An 18,830-nucleotide genomic window follows, 5' to 3' on the forward strand; every position below is an offset into this window, starting at 1 on the left:
TTAAACATATTAAATATACAAATACAATTCTTTAAAGTTTGAAGGAATTTAAGTTGCAGATGGGTATGATTATTTAAAGGAGTCCAATGTAGCCAACCAGAGTTTATCAAAGAAAAGGTAAAGATAATAACTCTTATCTTACTAGATTTATAGATAGAACAATAAACGTTGTAAAGTTAAAGCCTTAAGGAAAGCTAGGCTTTAAGTATGTTACTTTAATACAATTGAATAGTAACTGTATTAGTTTCCTGTGGCTGCTGTGACGGATCACCAAAAAACTGGGTGGCTTAAAACAACAGAAAATAAAGCAGAAACTAATACACCATTGTGAAGCAATTATACTCCAATAAAGTTGTAAAACAAAAAAACAAACAGAAAGTTATTCTCTCACAGTTCTGGAGGCTAGAAGTCCAAATTAGTAGCACTGGGCTGAAATTAACGTGTCAGCAGGGCCTTGTGCCCTCCAGAGACTCTAAGAGAGAAACCGTCCCTACCAGCTAGCTTCTGGTGGCTGCTGGCATCCCTAGGCTTGTGGCCGTGTCACTCTAGTCTCCAAGGTCAACATCACTAAACTTCTTTCCGGACTTCCCTGGCGGTCCAGTGGTTAAGACTCCATGCTTCCACTGCAGGGGACACGGTTTCGATCCCTGGTCAGGGAATTAAGATCCCGTATGCCCCGTGGTGCCGGGGGTTGGGGGGGGACCTCCTGGGCCTTCTTCTTGTAAGAATACCTGCGCTTGCATTTAGGGCCCATCCAGGTAATCCAGGATAATCTCATCTAAAAATCTTTAACTCAATCATATCTGCCAAGACCCTTTTTCCCAGATAAGGTAATATTTACAGCTTCCAGAGATTAGGACCTGATAATTTGTGTGTGGTAGGGGAGGCATTATGAGCCTATCACAATAACTTAAAAAAAAGAAGTAATCACAGTCTCTTCAGGTGCACCAATACCACTAAAATGCATCATAGACACGGTGACAGGATTCTCTCCTGGTGAAATTTTTAGCGGTATTATTAGGCAATTAGACCAAGGGAACCCAGAGCACTTTCCTCTTGGCCTTAAAGCTCCACCTTTTCTCTGTTATGGTGCTTTCCATCACCAGGGTTTTTAGGTATAATCTCCTCTCTCTCTCTCTCTCTCTCTCTCTCTCTCTCTCTCTCTCTCTCTGGCTAAGATACCTCAAGTCCTTTTTGGAAGTAGGTGACATATATGTATTTAAATTAGAGGGGAAGATTTTGGGGGCCAGAGGATAGTCCTGACTCTATTCCTATAACACATAGCTCCAGTTTTTTTGTTGTTTTTTTTGTTTTGTTTTTTGGCCGTGCCCCGCAGCTTGGGGGATCTTAGTTCCCCAACCAGGGAATGAACTTGTGCCCCCTGAAGTGGAAGCCTGGAGTCTTAACCACTGGACCACCAGGGAAGTCCTTAACTAGTTTTTTTTTTTTTTTGGCCACGTTGGGTCTTCATTGCTGCCCACCGGCTTTCTCTGGTTGTGGCGAGCGGGGGCTACTCTTCGTTGCGGTGTGCGGGCTTCTCACTACGGTGGCTTCTCTTGTTGCAGAGCATGGGCTGTAGGCGTGCGGGCTTCAGCAGTTGTGGCACACGGGCTCAGTAGTTGTGGCGCATGGACTTAGTTGCTCCTCGGCATGTGGGATCTTCCCAGACCAGGGCTCGAACCTGTGTCCCCTGCATTGGCAGGTGGATTCTTAACCACTGCGTCGCCAGGGAAGTCCCCCTAACCAGTTTTAAAACATAAGACTAGTAGTTCTCAAACTTTAGTGTGCCTCAAAATCACCTACAAGGCTTTTTTTTTTTATTGGAGTACACTTGATTTACAATGTTGCATTAGTTTCTGCTGTACAGCAAAGTGAATCAGTTATACATATACATATATCCACTGTTTAGATTCTTTTCCCATATAGGTCATGACAGAGCACTGAGTAGAGTTCCCTGTGCTCTACAGCAGGTCCTTATTAGTTATCTATTTTATATATAGTCGTGTGTATATGTCAATCCCAACCTCCCAGTTTATCCCTCCCCACCCCCCCCCCAAAGGCTTTTAAAACAGATTCCTAGGCTTCACTCACCAAGTATCTGATTCAGTAAGTCTGGAGTGAAGCTCCAGAACTTGGATTTCAAACGTTTCCAGGTGTTGCTCAAGCCGCTGGTCGAGGGGTGACAAGGGCCCCCACTTGAGAGCCACTGGTAGTGGAAAAGCAGAGAAGACAGAGGAGGAACAGAGAGAAGGGTTTTCAGAAGCCAGAATTTCACTTACTTTCGCATAATGGCCCCCACCTCTTCCAAGGACCCCACCTGTGGCCAGGAGTCCTTGAGCCGAGGCTCTGCCACGGCTCTGAAGAGTGACTCCAACTGGGCCCCTCTACCAGGATTCAGCTGGGGAGATCTCCCGCTTGGGAAAAAGGAGCTGCTCTACAAACCCACAATGTGGAACCCCAGGCAGAACTGAGAATGCAATGCCAGAAGGTGAAAACCCCAGGGGGAAGAGGGCAGAAGAGATAGGAGGTCCCCAAGACATGGATTATGAGGCTGGGTGCTGGGAGCCACTGAGAAAGCAGCTGTGGCAGAGGAAAGAGGCTAAATGGCAGCTGAGAGAACAGGGGGCAAAAGAAAGTATCTGGGCTCCCTGAGACACAGTGCAAAAATCCTTGGAGTTACACATGATTTTGAGCAATCTGTGGTAGAACAGTTTTTTTTCTTTTTTTTTGTGGCCGAGCCGCACGGCTTGTGGGATCTTAGTTCCCTGACCAGGGATCGAACCCCTGCCCCCTGCAGTGGAAGCACCAAGTCTTAACCACCGGACCGCCAGGGAAGTCCCTGCAAACTTCTACTTATGGCAAATGACTCTTGCTTTCCATATGTTACATTGAGAACCAATATAGACTTAGAACCAGACCACCTGGGTCTGAATCTAGACTTGGCCAAGTAACTAGCTGTGTAATCTTGGGCAAGTTACATAATCACCCTGTGTTCCACTTTCCTCATCTGTAACATAAGATAATAACAGAACCTACTGGGAATTCCCTGGCAGTCCAGTAGTTAGGACTCGAGCTTTCACTGCCAACGAAGATCCCAGGAGCCACGTGGCGTGGCCAAGAAAAAAAAAAAAAAAACAGAACCTACCTTGTAGTATTGTCATGAGGATTCAATGAATTACTGCATGTGAAGGGTTCAGAATAGAGTCTGGCACTTAATCATCATTATACAGGTGTTAGCTAATATGATTAAATTTTCCTTTTTTTTTTTTTTTTTGCAGTACGCGGGCATCTCACTGCTCTGGCCTCTCCCGTTGTGGAGCACAGGCTCCGGACGCACAGGCTCAGTGGCCATGGCTCACGGGCCCAGCCGCTCCACGGCATGTGGGATCTTCTCGGACCAGGGCACGAACCCGTGTCCCCTGCATCGGCAGGCGGACTCTCAACCACTGTGCCACCAGGGAAGCCCTAAATTTTCCTTTTTAAGTAAGTTTAAAAGTGAATTAATTTAAAGAATAGTATTTGGTAAGTGATAGTACAGATGGTTGGTGGACATGGCAGAAGTTGAGAGATAACACGAAAATGCCTGAATTTGGCAAAGATTTTCCACCTGTGCTCCCTGAAGCCCCAGAGCTTTTGGGAAGCTTAGTCAGAGCTAAGCATCTTTGGCTGTAGTTCCTCTTCTGCTTTACAGATAGGGTTTCAAGGTATTTGAACAGTGTTCTGTGATTTAAAAACGAAGTTTGAAAACCACACGGCCAAGAGTTTAGAAGAGAGAAAAGTTAATGGGGATACTGATCCCTTAGGAGTAGAAAAAGAGTGGCAGGGGATGGTGAGCGGTTTAGCCATAAATGGGTTAAATCCAGCTAGAATTCCAGAATGAAAGTGAGAGGAGGTCAGGAGTTGGCTGTGAGCAGAGTCCAAGGGGAGTTCCTGCAATGATTCTGAGGTGGAGAAACACAGCCTGGGCCCCAGGCTTAAAAAGACTTGGTTCCCCAGGAACCAAGGGGAGCTGGAAAGCAACCAGCATAGGTTTGGCGAGAAAGAGCAGAGCTAGAGGCAGAGCCAGCAGTCTTGAGAGGGAAACAGACAGGGCCTGGGGAATGGGCGCAGAGCCAGGTGCATCTAAGCCAAGGCCAGCTGGCTGTAAAACCACCCACCTTGTTCCAAGCGGGCAGTGTAAGGGGCAAAGTTTGCACTCTGCCAGCCTACCATGTCACAAAAGCAGCTTCGTCATGGATGAGCAAGCATGGCACAGTCCAGTGGGGGCAGGGGGCACCACAGATGATTGCGAAGCCCCAGAATTCCCGGCCCCAATTCCCCAAGGAATTCGATGTCCTTGGACATTGGCCATCCCTGTGAGAGGGGAGACTGGCTGGGTCTGCCTCCAGGGGCCGCATTTGGCCTCAGAATCACAGGCACTGCTCCCTTAACATACCCTGTGCCAAACACTTTATTTACTTGATTAATTAAGAGTCTTTTACTTGCCAGTAAGGAAATCAACTCAAGCCACATTAATTTTTTTTAGAAAGTGGGTGATGATGCATTGGTGGGGGGATGGTCTCTTGACTCCCAGGTCAGGAGGTCGCTGGCCTCAGGAAAGGCCCGGAGTGCGGACTCCGGAGCATCTGGCATTCTCCCGAGACTCTTAGGTTCTCCCTGTATATCTGCCTCATTCTTCCTCCTCAGCCGATGGGCTTTTTCTGATACTCGGTCCATAATGCAGGGAGAAGAGGCCCACCCACAGTTCCCACATTCCCATGTTACCGATCCAACCCCAGGGAGAAACTAAAGCTGGATCCACTTTGATTTCTCTGGGAAAGCAAGGCCCTGTGTGGGTCAGGTGTCCATTTTGGTTCCAACTGGCCATAGTGAAGGGAGGGGGACAGGCCACAAACAGAAATATGTCTGCTATGGTCCTTCACTCTGACCCTGAGGAGAAGATACAGCCCTCAGGAACTGTGTGGCTTTGAATCCAGTTTTCTTTGCCTCTAAAGCCAAGAGGTGGCCCTCGACAGGGAGGAGAGAGGCAGAGGGACTGTGGTTATTAAGCCCATTAAGGGACAACAGGACATGGACAAAACACCAAGTTCCATATGAAAATAAAACTTTAATTTGCCAAGGGAAGATCACAGCAACCCCGACACACCCCACACACTAGTTCTCCTAGGACTGGGTGAGCAGGGCCTCCCTCTGGAAGTGCTCAGCATGGAGGACAGTGACAGACCCGAGGCTGAGGCTGTGCTCAGAGGTGGGCGGGGGGACTGGCGGGCTGCTTTCGCCCGTCGCCAGCGATGGGCCGGCCTCGCTCCTCCCAGATGGTGAGCCCGTCGCAGGAGCAGATCTGCTTGGGGTTCTGGAAAAGGCCAGCAGAGCGTGCGATGATGCCACAGGCCAACCTGAGGAAGAGCAGTGGGGTTGAGATGAGCACCTGCCTGGCCCCTCCCGGTCTCCGCGGGCACTGCAGGCACAGCACTCACCTCTCTCCTGAGTTCCCTGTGATCTTGGACAAGGGATGGCCACCCTGGCCCAGGTCGTCTTCTCCCTCATCGACGACCAGGCTTCGGCCAATCACATCACACACCTTTGAGGGGAGACAAAGACCTCAGACAGTGGACCTGTTAGGAAAGGTCCCCGCCTTCTTTTCCACCTCACCTTCAGCCTCTCATCCTCTATCCTGAAGACGGCTCGGCCATCAGCTTCAGCGTGGATGTTCCCTAGGTCTCCGCGGTGCTGCAATGAGACCCGGGGGGAAAGGGCACGTGGGACATGGCTGCTAACTTCTGGCTTCCCAGCATCTGGTTCTCCTTCCTCAAAGTACCAGTGTCCTCCTACGGGTCCAGTCTGGTAGGATGAAGGGACGGCCCAGGACACAAGGAAGGCAACTGGACTCTCTCTCCCTGGAACTAAAATCCTGGGTACACTGAATGACAGCACGCTGAAAATGGCCAGTGACCCCCTCCCTAGGAAGTCATGTCACTAGACCAGGCTGCTTCTCCTACAAGGCTGCTGCCCAGTCTGCATCCAAGCCTCAGAATCTAGCCTGGTTCCTGCTTCTTTCCAAGCCCACTTCTCCAGCCTCCCGATGACTCTGTGAGCCCCTGGTAGTCTGCAGCTCCCCTGGGCTTAAGTTGGCCAAGCTTGGCTTCTTGACCATCAGAGGCAGCCAGCATCCCTTCCCTGACGTCCGGCCTCCAGGAAAAGAAGAAAAACAGGGGCAAAGGGCGTCTCCTGCCCCAAGACCTGGTTCTGCCCACCTTCTCTCTTGAAGGTAATAAAAATGTCCTGGGACTTCCCTGCTGGTCCAGTGGCTAAGACTCTGCGCTCCCAATGCAGGAGGCCCGGCTTTGATCCCTGGTCAGGGAACTGGATCCTGCATGTCGCAACTAAAGATCCCGCACGCCGCAACTAAAAAGATCCCGCACGCCACAACTAAGACCCAGTGCAGCCAAATAAATAAATAAATATATTTTTAAATGTCCTAACACAGCTACTGAGCTCTGCCTACATTAGACACCCTCTGCCAGGCAGGGTGGGACGTGATGGTGTATATGTGGTCAACCTCCCTCAAGGGGTTCAGAGAGCATGGTGAGGAGACAGACATGGAACAGACTAGTGATTACAAAACATAGGGTTAGCACAACAGTGAGTGTGTTTCCTGGTGACAAGGCCCTACTGATGAGTCACAGAGACCCATGTCTGTCTGTGCAAATAAATTGCCCCCAACCTGACACTTGGGCAGAAGTAAGAGCCTGAGCCAACATGGGCTGGTACACATGGCCTTGCTGCAAAGCAGGGTCACAAAGCATGTCACTGTGTGATGGAGCTGAGGAGCAAGCAGCAAGAAGCCACTTCTGTTTTATCTTGTTTTCCTTTAGGACATCTGTTGCTCACACCTGGCACTTTTTGCTGTGCGGGTGTTGGGGCCTTTTGCGGTAGGAAGATAAAGGAGGGGGAGGCGTTTCCAGGACTGGGCGGAGGAGCACGTGGCCTGGTGTGTGGCTCAGAGGCATGATCCGGCAGCAGAGGGTCAGGAGACGCAGGCTTTCTAGTCCCTCCCCTGCACACGGATGGGTGGAACTGGGCCAGGTGGCACTGAATGTCACACCAAGTAGCCACGTGAGATCTGTACCCTTGGGTACTGGGGAGCCAAGAAAGGTTTCAGGCAGGGGTGTGACCTGGTCAGTCACTCCATGCTTTGGAGCAATTCCTCTAATACCGTGCATGAAGGGAAAGGACTGGAGGTGGATGGGGAGAGAAGGGAAGGAAGCTTAGAAACCAGTTAGGAGATGTGCAAAGGGACAACCAGGCTTGGACATAAATCCCCACACTGAATTCACTTCTGTCTGGACAAAACCAGACGCTGAAATCCAAAAGGAACATGTCACTCATCGTGGCTGCTTGGACACGTAGCTCTTGCTCAAGTCTTCCTCTGCCTATACCAAGGGCTCAGGTACAACATAGCAGCTGGCTCCAGCCCCTTCAGATGCCCTGCCCCGAGAGGGGCCCAGGCCAAGGCACAGGTCACGAGGTGGTCTTTTGCCCTTCAGAAACTCCACTTCCTAAGAGGCACAGGGCTGCCAGTTCCCAGACCTCCATCTTGCTGGTTCAAGCCTCCAGGGCTTTGTCTACGGGGCATCCCCTGTTGAGCCTCCATTCCCACTCTCCCTTCTTCACCTGCCTGATTCCTGCTCAGCACTTTTCAAGGCTTCAATGAGGAAGACGGCCTCTAAGATGCACCCCCTGGATTCACACCCTGTGTGCTCCACCACGTCACCTCCAAGCTTAGGTTACAAAAGGAGTGTGGCTTCTGTCTTGGATGCCTTCTCTCTCACTCACTTGCTCTGACGGCAGCCAGCTGCTGTGCTGTGCACTGGCCTAGGGAGAGGCCCACCTGGCAAAGGACTGATGTCTCTGGCCAACAGCCAGGGAGGCCCTGAGGCTGGCCAACAGCAACATGAGCTCGTGTGGAAGCAGGTCCTCCCCACATCGAGCCTTGAGAGACCCGAAGACAGAGGCCCCCAGCTAAGCTGTACCCGAATTCCTACCCCAGAGAAACTGTGAGATGACAAATGCTTATTGTTTTAAACCTGGGGGTTCCCTGGTGGTCCAGTGGTTAGGACTTGGCGCTTTCACTTCTGTGGGTTCGATCCCTAGTTGGAGAGCTAATATCCGCACAAGCCGAGCAGCTCGGCCAAAAAAAAACCCCAAAGGGCTTCCCTGGTGGCACAGTGGTTGAGAGTCCGCCTGCCGATGCAGGGGACACGGGTTTGTGCCCCGGTCCGGGAAGATCCCACATGCTGCGGAGCGGCTGGGCCCGTAAGCCATGGCCACTGAGCCTGCGCGTCCGGAGCCTGTGCTCCGCAACGGGAGAGGCCACAAGAGTGAGAGGCCCGCGTACCGCAAAAAAAAACCCCAAAAAAACCCTAAGTTTGGAGTAATTTGACTCTCGGCAATAGATAACTGACACACAGAACGTAAGTATGTCACTATGCGATGGCCCCAACAGAAAGGTTTCCCCCACTCCCCAGGGGGCGGGGGGCGAGGAGTAAAAACTTTGATCATTAGAAATGTGACAGAGCTGTCAAAAGTCCAAAAAAACAAAAATCACTTACATGAATTAAGAAACACACACCACGTTTTCATTTGTTTGCCCTCCCCTGCACACGGGTGGGTGGGGCTGTGTGACGGGGCTGTGGAGCAAGCAGCAAGAAGAGCCACTTCTGCTTTATCTTGTTTTCCTTTACACCTGGCACTTTTTGCTGTGCCGGTGTTGGGGCCTTTTGCGGTAAGAAGATAAAGGAGGGGGAGGCGTTTCCAGGACTGGGCGGAGGAGCAAGTGGCCTGGTGTGTGGCTCAGAGGCATGATCCCCTCTGAACCCCTGAGGAGGGGGACACATAGCACCGCAGGTGGAGGAGACGGAATCAGGTGTGTGTGGACAGGGCATTAGGAAACATCCCATCACTGAGAGAGGAGGCCGTCCTCCTGGCACGACATCCAGGACAAAATTTCAGCTTGGTGTTAAAACGTCTTTAACGCCTCTCTGACATTCACTAATCACTCTGACAAAGATAAAGCAGGCTGTAGTCCCTAGCAGGAGTCTAATGACACTTTTTAGGTCTGCATTGATTTATTTTCACAATGATCCTCCTCTTGGGGCTAGAAGTACTGGTTTCCTATTTTCTGTGGCCATATCAAGTTTCTTGTTAAAAATAAATCTACCTTAATTACATGAATGATGTCTTGATTTTCTTCAAAATAATGGTGGAGAAGGGCCAGGGGTGTAGATGAAGCAGGACTGGCCACGAGTTGGTAACTGGGTGACAGGGACATGGGGGTTCGGGACTCTAGTTTCTCCACTTTAGAACTTGTTTGAAACCTTCAGTGATAGATTAAAATGTTAAAAATAACTGAATTTACCTAAGGGGAAAAAATCAGTCAATTTAAATAAAAAGATTGAGTAACTAACAGAACAAGTAGTACTCAGATAAGGCAAGAATCATTAAGGCAGCACGTGACTCACTGCCGATGGGGAAACAATTCTCTGTTGTAAAATTAAACTCCAGGGCCAGGAGCTGCAGTGTCAGGGACAGCCTTTTGTTTTTGTTTTTTTTTTTGGCCACACCATGAGGCATGCGGAACTTCCCCGATGAGGGACAGAACCCGTGTCCTCTGCAGTGGAAGTGAGGAGTCTTAACCACTGGACCACCAGGGAATTTCTGGGACGGCCTTTTTAGTTTAGGTAAAACCTTTAACTTCCACACCATGACCTTCTCCAGGAAGCTTTCTCCCATTGCATGTACCCCTCGGGCTGGATCAGGAGCTTGCTCTGGGCTCCCAGGGCCTCCTGCAGGCTCCTGCAAGGATTCTCTCACTGCACTGCAACCAACTTAGGGAGCAGGCCTTCAGCACAGAAAGTGTCAATAAATGTTTCTAAATGGAACCAAAAAAGTGAGGGAAAAAGACCCCAACAAAAAGGAATCATACTTTCAAGCCCCAAGAGCTGCCTGCCCTGCCTCTGAGACCTTGGGTTCTCTCTCAGCCCAAAAAGAATACTTACCTGGTCGGGGAGTTCCCTGGTGGCTAGTGGTTAGGATTCTGGGCTTTCACTTACCCGGTCAGAGTCCTGGGGACCCCCATGAGACATTCCATCAGGGTTAAAGTGGTCCCCACAGCTAAGAAGGAAAGATAGCAGGTGGGCAGTGAAACAACAGCTCACAGGCCAGGTGATCCATCCTCTTACTTTACATTTGTTTCATTTATTCATTCACTCACTCATTCATTCATCCACTCATTCAACACACAGGCCCACTCTGTGCCAGGCTCTGGGCTGAGGGCACTAAGAAGAATCAGTCATGGGACCTGCCCTCAAGAAGCTTCCAGGAGAGACACAGATGAGCAAACAACATGACAGCATGACAAACACCATGACATGGAGACCTGACCCTCCCGTGTCCAGGAGTCACCTTCCATCTTGGAGGCAGTAAGGTGGCTATGAGCAGGAGCGTCTAGGTCAGATTTTGGTTCAAATCCCCACTCTACCATTTACATGCTCTAGGGTCTTTGACAAGTCATTTAACCTTTTTGAGCCTCAGTTTTCTCATCTGTAGACTGAGCCTTTGGGTATATGCCTCCCAGGGTACTTGTGAGGACCAAATGTGAAAGAGTGTGTAAAAAGCTGAACACAGCCCCCTGCACTTAAGTGGGTGCACAACTGGGGCAATAAGGATGCTACAGGGAGGTTACAGAGGGCTCACCTGTTGCAGTTCCTTGTGAGGTCTCCGAACTCATGGACATGCAGTCCATGCAGCCCAGGCTGCAGGCCGTCAATGGTCCCCTCGATGAGGCAGCGCTCAGGGGTCAGCTGTAGGAAGTGCACCACTCCCTGCACAGGGCCAGGCCCCCCGAGAATGGCCACTGCTGCCCCCAGATTCTCTGTAAGGTATTAGACACCAGGGCTGGCTCACCACCTCACCCAGCCCCACCCATTTATCAACTTGGAAATGGCATGGAGAGAGCCCCCTATAACTTCGCGGGGTCCCTAAAGCCACGCCAACCCAAGCCCCCAAAGGCCATGGTTGGATCTGTACCACACCCAGGCCACCTCCCTCCCAGAGAGGCCAAGACCAAGGTTACTCACGGAACAGGCCACTGCCCATGCCCTTGAGTACCGCCTGCCTCCCAGTGCCTTCTAGAAGGGCCTGCACCTCCTGGCTGGGCAGGGTGGTCTGTACCAGGACCATCTGGTTCTCCAACTGCACCTCCACACTCTGGACACCTGGGAGAAGACAGGGGACAGTGGGTAGCAGAGGGCTGGCACCCCTGTGCTGGGAGCAGGGAAGAGAGAATCAGGAGGCCATTCCCCATCCCCATCTTAACCAACCTTCCTATGGTCGGAGGCAGGCTCTGAAGCTGCCTTCTAGCTGTGTAAGGCCCTTAACCTCTCTGAGTTTGTTTCTTTATGAATAAAGTGGGGATAATGCCATCTTGCCCCTGGGAGTGTTGTGAATTCTTATTTCATGCCAGGCATTATTTATAACTTTTGAAACATAGATGGTTCTTTTAAAAATGTTTCAGCACAACATTGTAAATCAACTATACTTCAATTTTTAAAAATTTAACAATAAAAAAGTGTATGTATAAAAGTGAGCTATCGGGGCCTCCCTGGTGGCGCAGTGGTTGAGAGTCCGCCTGCCGATGCAGGGGATACGGGTTCGTGCCCCGGTCTGGGAGGATCCCACATGCCGCGGAGCGGCTGGGCCCGTGAGCCATGGCCGCTGGGCCTGCGCATCCGGAGCCTGTGCTCCGCAACGGGAGAGGCCACAACAGTGAGAGGCCCGCATACCGCAAAAAGAAAAAAAATTAAAAAAAAAAAAAAAGTGAGCTATCAATAGCCACATTACTCATGATAGTCAAAAGGTGAAAACAACCCAAAAGCCCATCAAATGATGAGTGGATAAACAAAATGTGTACCCATACAATGGAATATTATTCAGCCATAAAAAGGAATTAAGCACTGATACATGCTACAACGTGGATGAACCTTAAAAACATTATGGTAGGGCTTCCCTGGTGGCGCAGTGGTTGAGAGTCCGCCTGCCGATGCAGGGGACATGGGTTCGTGCCCTGGTCCGGGAAGATCCCACATGCCGCGGAGCAGCTGGGCCCGTGAGCCATGGCCGCTGAGACTGCGCGTCCGGAGCCTGTGCTCCACAACGGGAGAGGCCACAACAGTGAGAGGCCCACGTACCGCAAAAAAAAAAAAAAACAAAACCAGTCACAAAGAGCACATATTAGATGATGTCATTCTGGATGAAATGCCCAGAATAGGTAAATCTATAGAGACAGAAAGTAGATTAGTGGGTAGGGGAGTAGGAGGGTGATAGCTGAAAGGTACAATTTCTTCATGAGGTGATGAAATAGAAAATTGATAGTGGTAATGGTTGCACAACTCTGTGAATATACTAAAAACCACTGAACTGTATACTTTAATGGATGAATTTTATGATATATGAATATTTCAGTAAAGCTGGCACACATAAAAAAGAGGGGGGGCTATCACCACTATCCTGAAAGCTAACATTTACTGAACATGCACTGTGGGCTTTTTCGTACTTTACCTGTATTAATGCAGTAACCCTGTGAGTTGGGCACTATTATCCCCACTTTACAGATGAGAAAACTGAGGCACAGAGAAGTTAAGCAACTTGCTCCAAGTCATGTTGTAGTGAATGGTGGGACTGGAACTCATCCCAGGCAGCCTAGCCCCAGAGCCCTAGCACTTCACCTGAATACTGCTCACCCTGAGAAGCAGCTCCAGCCTCCAGGCTGGCTTGGCGCCCCCTCCTCCATCCTCCTGTGGCAGTTCCCACTTCTCCCATGTAACTCATGCTGCACCGATTACAATCCTCTGTGTGGGCAGGAGCTCTGTGTGGTCCACAAGGGTCAGGTTCAAAAGTCAGAGGGTCTCAACTGCCCTCCAAATCCCTGAAGTCACCCTGGTGTATACACAAACTGCGGGACGATTCTGACACATGCTCAGTTTTGAGGGCCATCGAGCCACCTCAAAGAAGGACGAGAAGGGGCTTCTCTTTCATTCAGATGTTCAGGGCTCACAAACCTTTTAAGAGAACTCTTGAATCCTGAGCCAGAGCACGGGGGATGGCTGGGAACTGTGAGGGATGATCTCACCTGTGGAGCTTACAACCATTCTGCTCTGATCTTAGTAAGTGTGTCTGTTGCTCTGGCAGGGTAGAGCCCATGGGAGCCGGGAGCCCTGGGCAGCCCAGAAGACATAGGTTAAGCGAGGCATGTCCCTCTGCTGAGCAATGCTGTGTGAACTGAAGGCTGCACTGACTGTCTGCATTCCCTTCATCCTTGGTTCCCCCACCCACCGCCACCCCCGCCCTGTATTCGTTCAACAAATGTGTGCTGGGCCTGGAGGAGGCCAGGGTCAGAGAAAGCACCAGTCCTAGTCCGCAGGGAGCTCACGGGCTGCGGGAGAATCAAGACTACACCTGGATTAACCATCAGGCAGAGACGGGAGTAACAATCCCTGAGGCACACACAAGGAACCTCAGCTGTTCAGATTCCTTCCAACTCGAGGCAAAACGGGGAGATGGTACTGGCAAGAGGTAGCACCCGAGAGGCAGGTCTGTTTGGCCTGTGGTTACAAAGGGTCCCGCAGTCTTGCTTCTACAGATCCCCTGCCCCATCGGTGACACTGTTGGGGGAGGGGCCGAATTTGTAAACAGAAATCAGACAGACACACCCATCTCCTCCCGAGCAAGTACCTGGCAATTCTGCCAGAAAAAAAACCCCCAAATAACCCAACCGCCTGTTACTTAACACAATGTCTCATCCTGGGCCACCTAGCGTGAAGTCTTGGAGCTCCAGGTCCACCCAGAGGTGACTCTGGATGCCAAAGTGGTAGGGAGGACGGCAGGGAACTCTGAGCCTCTAGGGAATGCCAAGAGCTGTGTGCTCAGCTTTACACACATCAGGACAGTGATACTGTCCTCCTCTGGCAAGTGAAGAAATGAGGCTGGAGGGCTTCTCAACTGGCTCGAGATATCAAAGCTCAGAAGGCAGCCTGTCCCACTCCAGAGCTGATGCTTGGTCCCCTTGCCCCACAGGAAGAAGGACTGGGCCCCAAAGGACTGATTGTCTGAGGCTCCCAGAGCTCAAATAAGCATGCAGTGTGAGGGATTCACTTGCCTATTCATTCATTTAACAAATGTACACTAAGTGCCTATCATGCGCCCCGTTCCGGGCAGTAGGGATGCAGCAGGGAACAAGTCAGGTGATGTCTCTGCCCCATAAAGCAGCATGTGCTCCAGCACAGGAATATGGATATCAAACACATGCACAGGGAGATTCAGATAGTGCAAAGTGTGCGCAATGAAACAGGCATTGGGGAACAACTGGGTGGTGAGCCACTTAGGCTGGTGAAGGAAGGTCTCTCTGAGCCTTTAAGCAAAGGCCTGAATGCAGTCAGGGAAGAGCATTCCAGCAGAGGATACAGTTTGGGCAAAGACCCTGAGGCAGGAACAACATCTATGTGTTCTAGGAAGAGAAAGGCCCAAGTGGCTGGAGCTGGAGTAAAGAGAATGATAAGATACAAAGTTGTAAGTGGAGACCAATGAAACGAAGCCCTGCAGGCAACAGGAAAGAACCTGGAATTTAATTTTAATGCAAGGGGAGGCCATTGGGAGAGGCCACAGAGTACAGTGGTTGAGGGTGTGGGCTCTGGAGTTGAAATTCTGAGTCAGCCACCTACTAGCTGTGTGGCCTTAGCTTACTCAACCTTTCTGTTTTCTTTTCAGTTTCTTCATCTGCAAATGCAGATAACAATACGACCTACTTCAGCGGGCTACTGAAGGCCTAAACGAGTTATCTCACATATAGCACTTAGAACAGTGCCTGGCCTATGGGAAGCTCTTAAATATTATGACTTTTACAGGATTTTAAGCAGAGCAGTGACAACATCTGATGTATGATTTAAAAAATCATTCTTAGCAATTTCCTGGCGGTCCAGTGGTTAGGCTTTCACTGCCAAGGGTGCAGGTTCGACCAGCGGGTTGGGGAACTAAGATCCCACGAGCCACGCAGTGCAGCCAAAAAATAAAATAAAATAAAATAATTGAAAATAAAAAAGGAAAAAATCACTCTGGTTTCTATGTGAAGAAGCTATCGGAAAGGGCAACAGAGAGCCCAAAGGTGAGGTTCTCGTGTGGGTCGTGGAGAGGTGAGGCGGTCTGGTTTGGTGTGAAGCCCAAAGTACAGAAAAAGAGTTTTAGACACAGCAGACAAGACTTTCTGATGGACTGGCTTTGGCACAGGTAGGTTGCTGCTCTGGGGTCTCCTAAGAAGAGCTGCTTCTCTGCACTGAAAGTGGGAGGGCCCCAGTGGGAAGCTCCTTGTGACTGCACTTCCCGAACTCTTGACCTGAGTCTGAACCAAGAAGGCTGGCTCCCCAGCTGAGCAGCAGTTCGGTTTGGCTGGTGTGGAGGGTGGCCAGGCCAGTAGTAAGTACCTGTTTAGCTCAGAGCCCAGAGAGGGAGAAAAGATAAGGCCATAGGGGACTCTAGGGTGGGTGATAAAGAGTTCAAGGAAGTGAGCCTTGGGCTGGGAGGTCCTCCCACTTACCCCTAGGAGGAGAGCAGAGCCTTCTTCCCAAAGCCCAGGCCTCCTGGTGAGGGCAAGTCAACCAATCACTCTTTCTGTCTCCCTCTCTGCATCTGGGAGGCCAGCCCATGAGAAAGCCAAGCTGCTTCCAGTGACCCAGACCAGAAAACATAGTCACCAGAAGTCTTTATCTGGTCTCTAAGAAACCTGCTGAGGGCTAAAAACTGCCCTATGTCCAACAGAAGTCCAGCTGTCTGCTCTCCCAGTAAGAATGTTTTACAGGAGGTAGAGTCCAACAGCCTTGGAAAGCTTTGGTCACAACATTCCACTCTCAGTGAAATGGCTCAGTTTTCTCAGACACTCACCCCTCATTCCCAAACATACAGTCAAAGCAAACCCAGCTTTAGGATCTGTCCCCCTCCGCAAACATGGCACTGGAAGCCAGCACCAAGCACTCTGGGGGCTGAGGGCAGGCGCTGCCCGGCCTCTGCGCACCAGCCCCACTCTGCTCTCCACACATAAATTCACGGGCAAACATGAAAGGCTAACAAAAGGAAATGGTGTTGGAACAGTGGGAATCAACAATTTTGCATAGGAAGATTTGGGAGATGTTTACTGTAGTCTGCCTCAAGTTGGGACAAAATTGAACCAACAAGAGGAGGTTGGTGCTTTGGAAAGTGTGAGAGCTGCTGGCGAACCCTAGTCTCCTCTATCAGGAGAAGTAACTGAAATGAATGAAGCTCTTGCAGAAAATCCAGGACTTGTCCACAAATGTTGTCATGAAGATGGTTGGCTGATCAAGATGACATTCAGGGAACACCTCAGAACTAGATGAACTAGTGGGTGAAGAAGCGTATGAGAAATACATAAAATCTATTGAGGAGTGAAAATGGAACCCCTAAAAAAGCCAGTTTGAACAACTTAAAAAAGATCAGGGACTTCCCTGGTGGTCCAGTGATTAAGACTCTGCGCTCCTGGGCTTCCCTGGTGGCGCAGTGGTTGAGAGTCCGCCTGCCAATGCAGGGGACATGGGTTCGTGCCCCGGTCCGGAAGGATCCCACATGCCGCAGAGCGGCTGGGCCCGTGAGCCATGGCTGCTGAGCCTGTGCGTCCGGAGCCTGTGCTCCGCAACGGGAGAGGCCACAACAGTGAGAGGCCCGCGTACCACAAAATAAAAAAACAAAACAAAACAAAAAAAACCAAAAAAAAATCTTGCAAAAAAAAAAGACTCTGCACTCCCACTGCAGGGGGCACAGTTTCAATACCTGGTGGGGGAACTAAGATCCCACATGCCGCACGGTGCGGCCAAAAAAAAAAGATTTGTCCCCTCATGCCTCTGCCCAACCAGCTTACCACCTATAAGCCCTGCCTGTCATAATTCCTAAGATTTAGTGAGCTCTCACTACATGCCAAAGACCTTTCTAAAGTGCTTTTACATGTATTCACTAATTTACTCTTCACAATGAACCTCCGGGGCAGCTTCCATTACCTTGCCCGTTTAAACACTGAAGAAACAGACACAAAAAGTAACATGCACGAGGTCTTAGTGCCATTAAGTGGCAAAGGGGAGATCTGAACCCAAACAGTCTGACACTAGAGCACACACCCCGAAGACCTAGGACACACTGCTGCCTTATACAGAGCCAAGTGCCACCAATGTCCCAGTTTCAGAAGCCATCACATGGCAGCTCCTCCAAGAACTGCTCTTTCCAGCGCAATGGTTGTGTGCTCATGTTACCTGATGGCAGAGGCTGTGCCTGAAACACTTGTGAACACTTTTCCCGAAAAAGCCCCCAGTGTCTGGTCTATACTTGAATGACTGGATAAACATTTAACAGAATCAAAGGCAGGCAGTTCCCACGGCCATGCTGGCGGCTCTGCCTTCTCAGATCTTTCTGATTGTGCCTGGTCACCTCCAGGCCAGCTAGCTGGCTTTTAAGAATCAGGGCCGGACTTCCCTGATGGCGCAGTAGTTAAGAATCTGCCTGCCAATGCGGGGGACATGGGTTCAATCCTTGGTCCGGGAAGATCCCACATGCCGCGGAGCAACTAAGCCTGTGCGCCACAACTACTGAGCCCACGTGCCACAACTACTGAAGCCCGCGCCCTAGAGCCTGTGCTCCGCAACAAGAAAAGCCACAGCAATAAGCCCGCGCACCTCCCCCGCTCGCCGCAACTAAAGAAAGTGCAGCAATGAAGACCTAAAGCAGACAAAAAAAAAAAAAAAAAGAATCAGGGCCGCCTAGGATGGAACATGGCTAGGGCTGCTGTTTGCTTTGTCAAGATTATTTTGTTTCTCAAGCAAGAACTGCCTGTTCTCCAGGGAAAACCCCCTGTAGGGGGGGACTACGCTCTGCCTACCTCATCACCCTCCAGGCACTGGAGGTTTAAGACACCAGAAGGGCAGGCAGTTAGAGCCAGTAGAAGAATCTGGCAGGGCAGGCCTGAGACCTGCACTCTAGACTCCACCTCTGGGTCTCTGTGTGACTCAGAACATTCCTTCCTCTCTCCAGGTCTCAATTTCTGCATCTGTAAATGGGAGTAGGGTTGGTCTAAGACATTTGCCTGCCCCACCCAGAGGCCTCCTGACTGCGCGCAAAATTAATCAGGTTCTTACCTGCTATCCCTTGCAGGGACGTGCGCACCGCGTCCACGCAGCTCTGACAGGTCATCTGCACCGCGAACTCCAGCTGCAAGGACGGGCCGATGAGAGCTAGGGAACCTTCTTGCGTGACCCTGTTTCACTACCTCCCCTGTGACCACCCCAAAGGCCTGGAGTAACGCCCCACGTGACCCCTCCTCAAGCGCCTTCTTCATTATCACTCACGATCATTCCAGGAGCAACACCCCTCAACATTAACGCCAAGGGCCCTGCTACTCTCACATTCCAGCCTGGACCCCAGGCCCCAACCCAGGTGTTCGCTCTTTCCCCCATTCTCAAGTTAACGATCACCCCAGGGGCCGAGGCTCTCTGCCCTGCGAGGCTCCCACACGAGGCCTCGACCCTCACCGTGCAGGCTGTCCCGCGGTCCCCCGAGTCCGATGCCATCCCGGACGCAGTCACCACCGGACGACCCGAACTGTCCAGGTCCGGTAGCGCCAACCCTGAGATGCGTCGGGGGAGGCGGAGCCCCGGAAGCCACTCCTTGCCCCGCCTCCCGCTGCGAGTGCACGCAAGGCTCTGCATTCCCCACTCCACGTCCAC

At 50.8% G+C, this 18,830-nt stretch overlaps 1 protein-coding gene across 2 annotated transcripts; it reads right to left on the bottom strand.

Moving 5' to 3' along the window:
- Positions 1–5,087: 5,087 nt before the first annotated feature.
- On the bottom strand, positions 5,088–18,771 carry CCS (copper chaperone for superoxide dismutase). Of its 2 annotated transcripts, XM_082626649.1 has the most exons (8): positions 18,636–18,771; positions 18,243–18,315; positions 11,139–11,276; positions 10,756–10,933; positions 10,113–10,173; positions 5,653–5,730; positions 5,478–5,581; positions 5,088–5,396 (listed from the first exon to the last, which is right to left on the bottom strand). In XM_082626649.1, the coding sequence occupies exons 1-8, from the start codon at positions 18,672–18,674 to the stop codon at positions 5,243–5,245; spliced, it is 825 nt and encodes a 274-aa protein (XP_082482775.1). In that variant the 5' UTR covers positions 18,675–18,771; the 3' UTR covers positions 5,088–5,242. The 2 variants fall into 2 exon arrangements, with proteins under 2 accessions (XP_082482775.1, XP_082482776.1); XM_082626650.1 differs by lacking the exons at positions 18,243–18,315; positions 18,636–18,771 and adding an exon at positions 12,801–12,925.
- Between the last annotated feature and the right edge of the window lie 59 nt (positions 18,772–18,830).

The sequence above is a fragment of the Mesoplodon mirus genome (assembly GCF_964341445.2).
Source record: "Mesoplodon mirus genome assembly, chromosome: 7".
NCBI lineage: Eukaryota > Metazoa > Chordata > Mammalia > Artiodactyla > Ziphiidae > Mesoplodon > Mesoplodon mirus.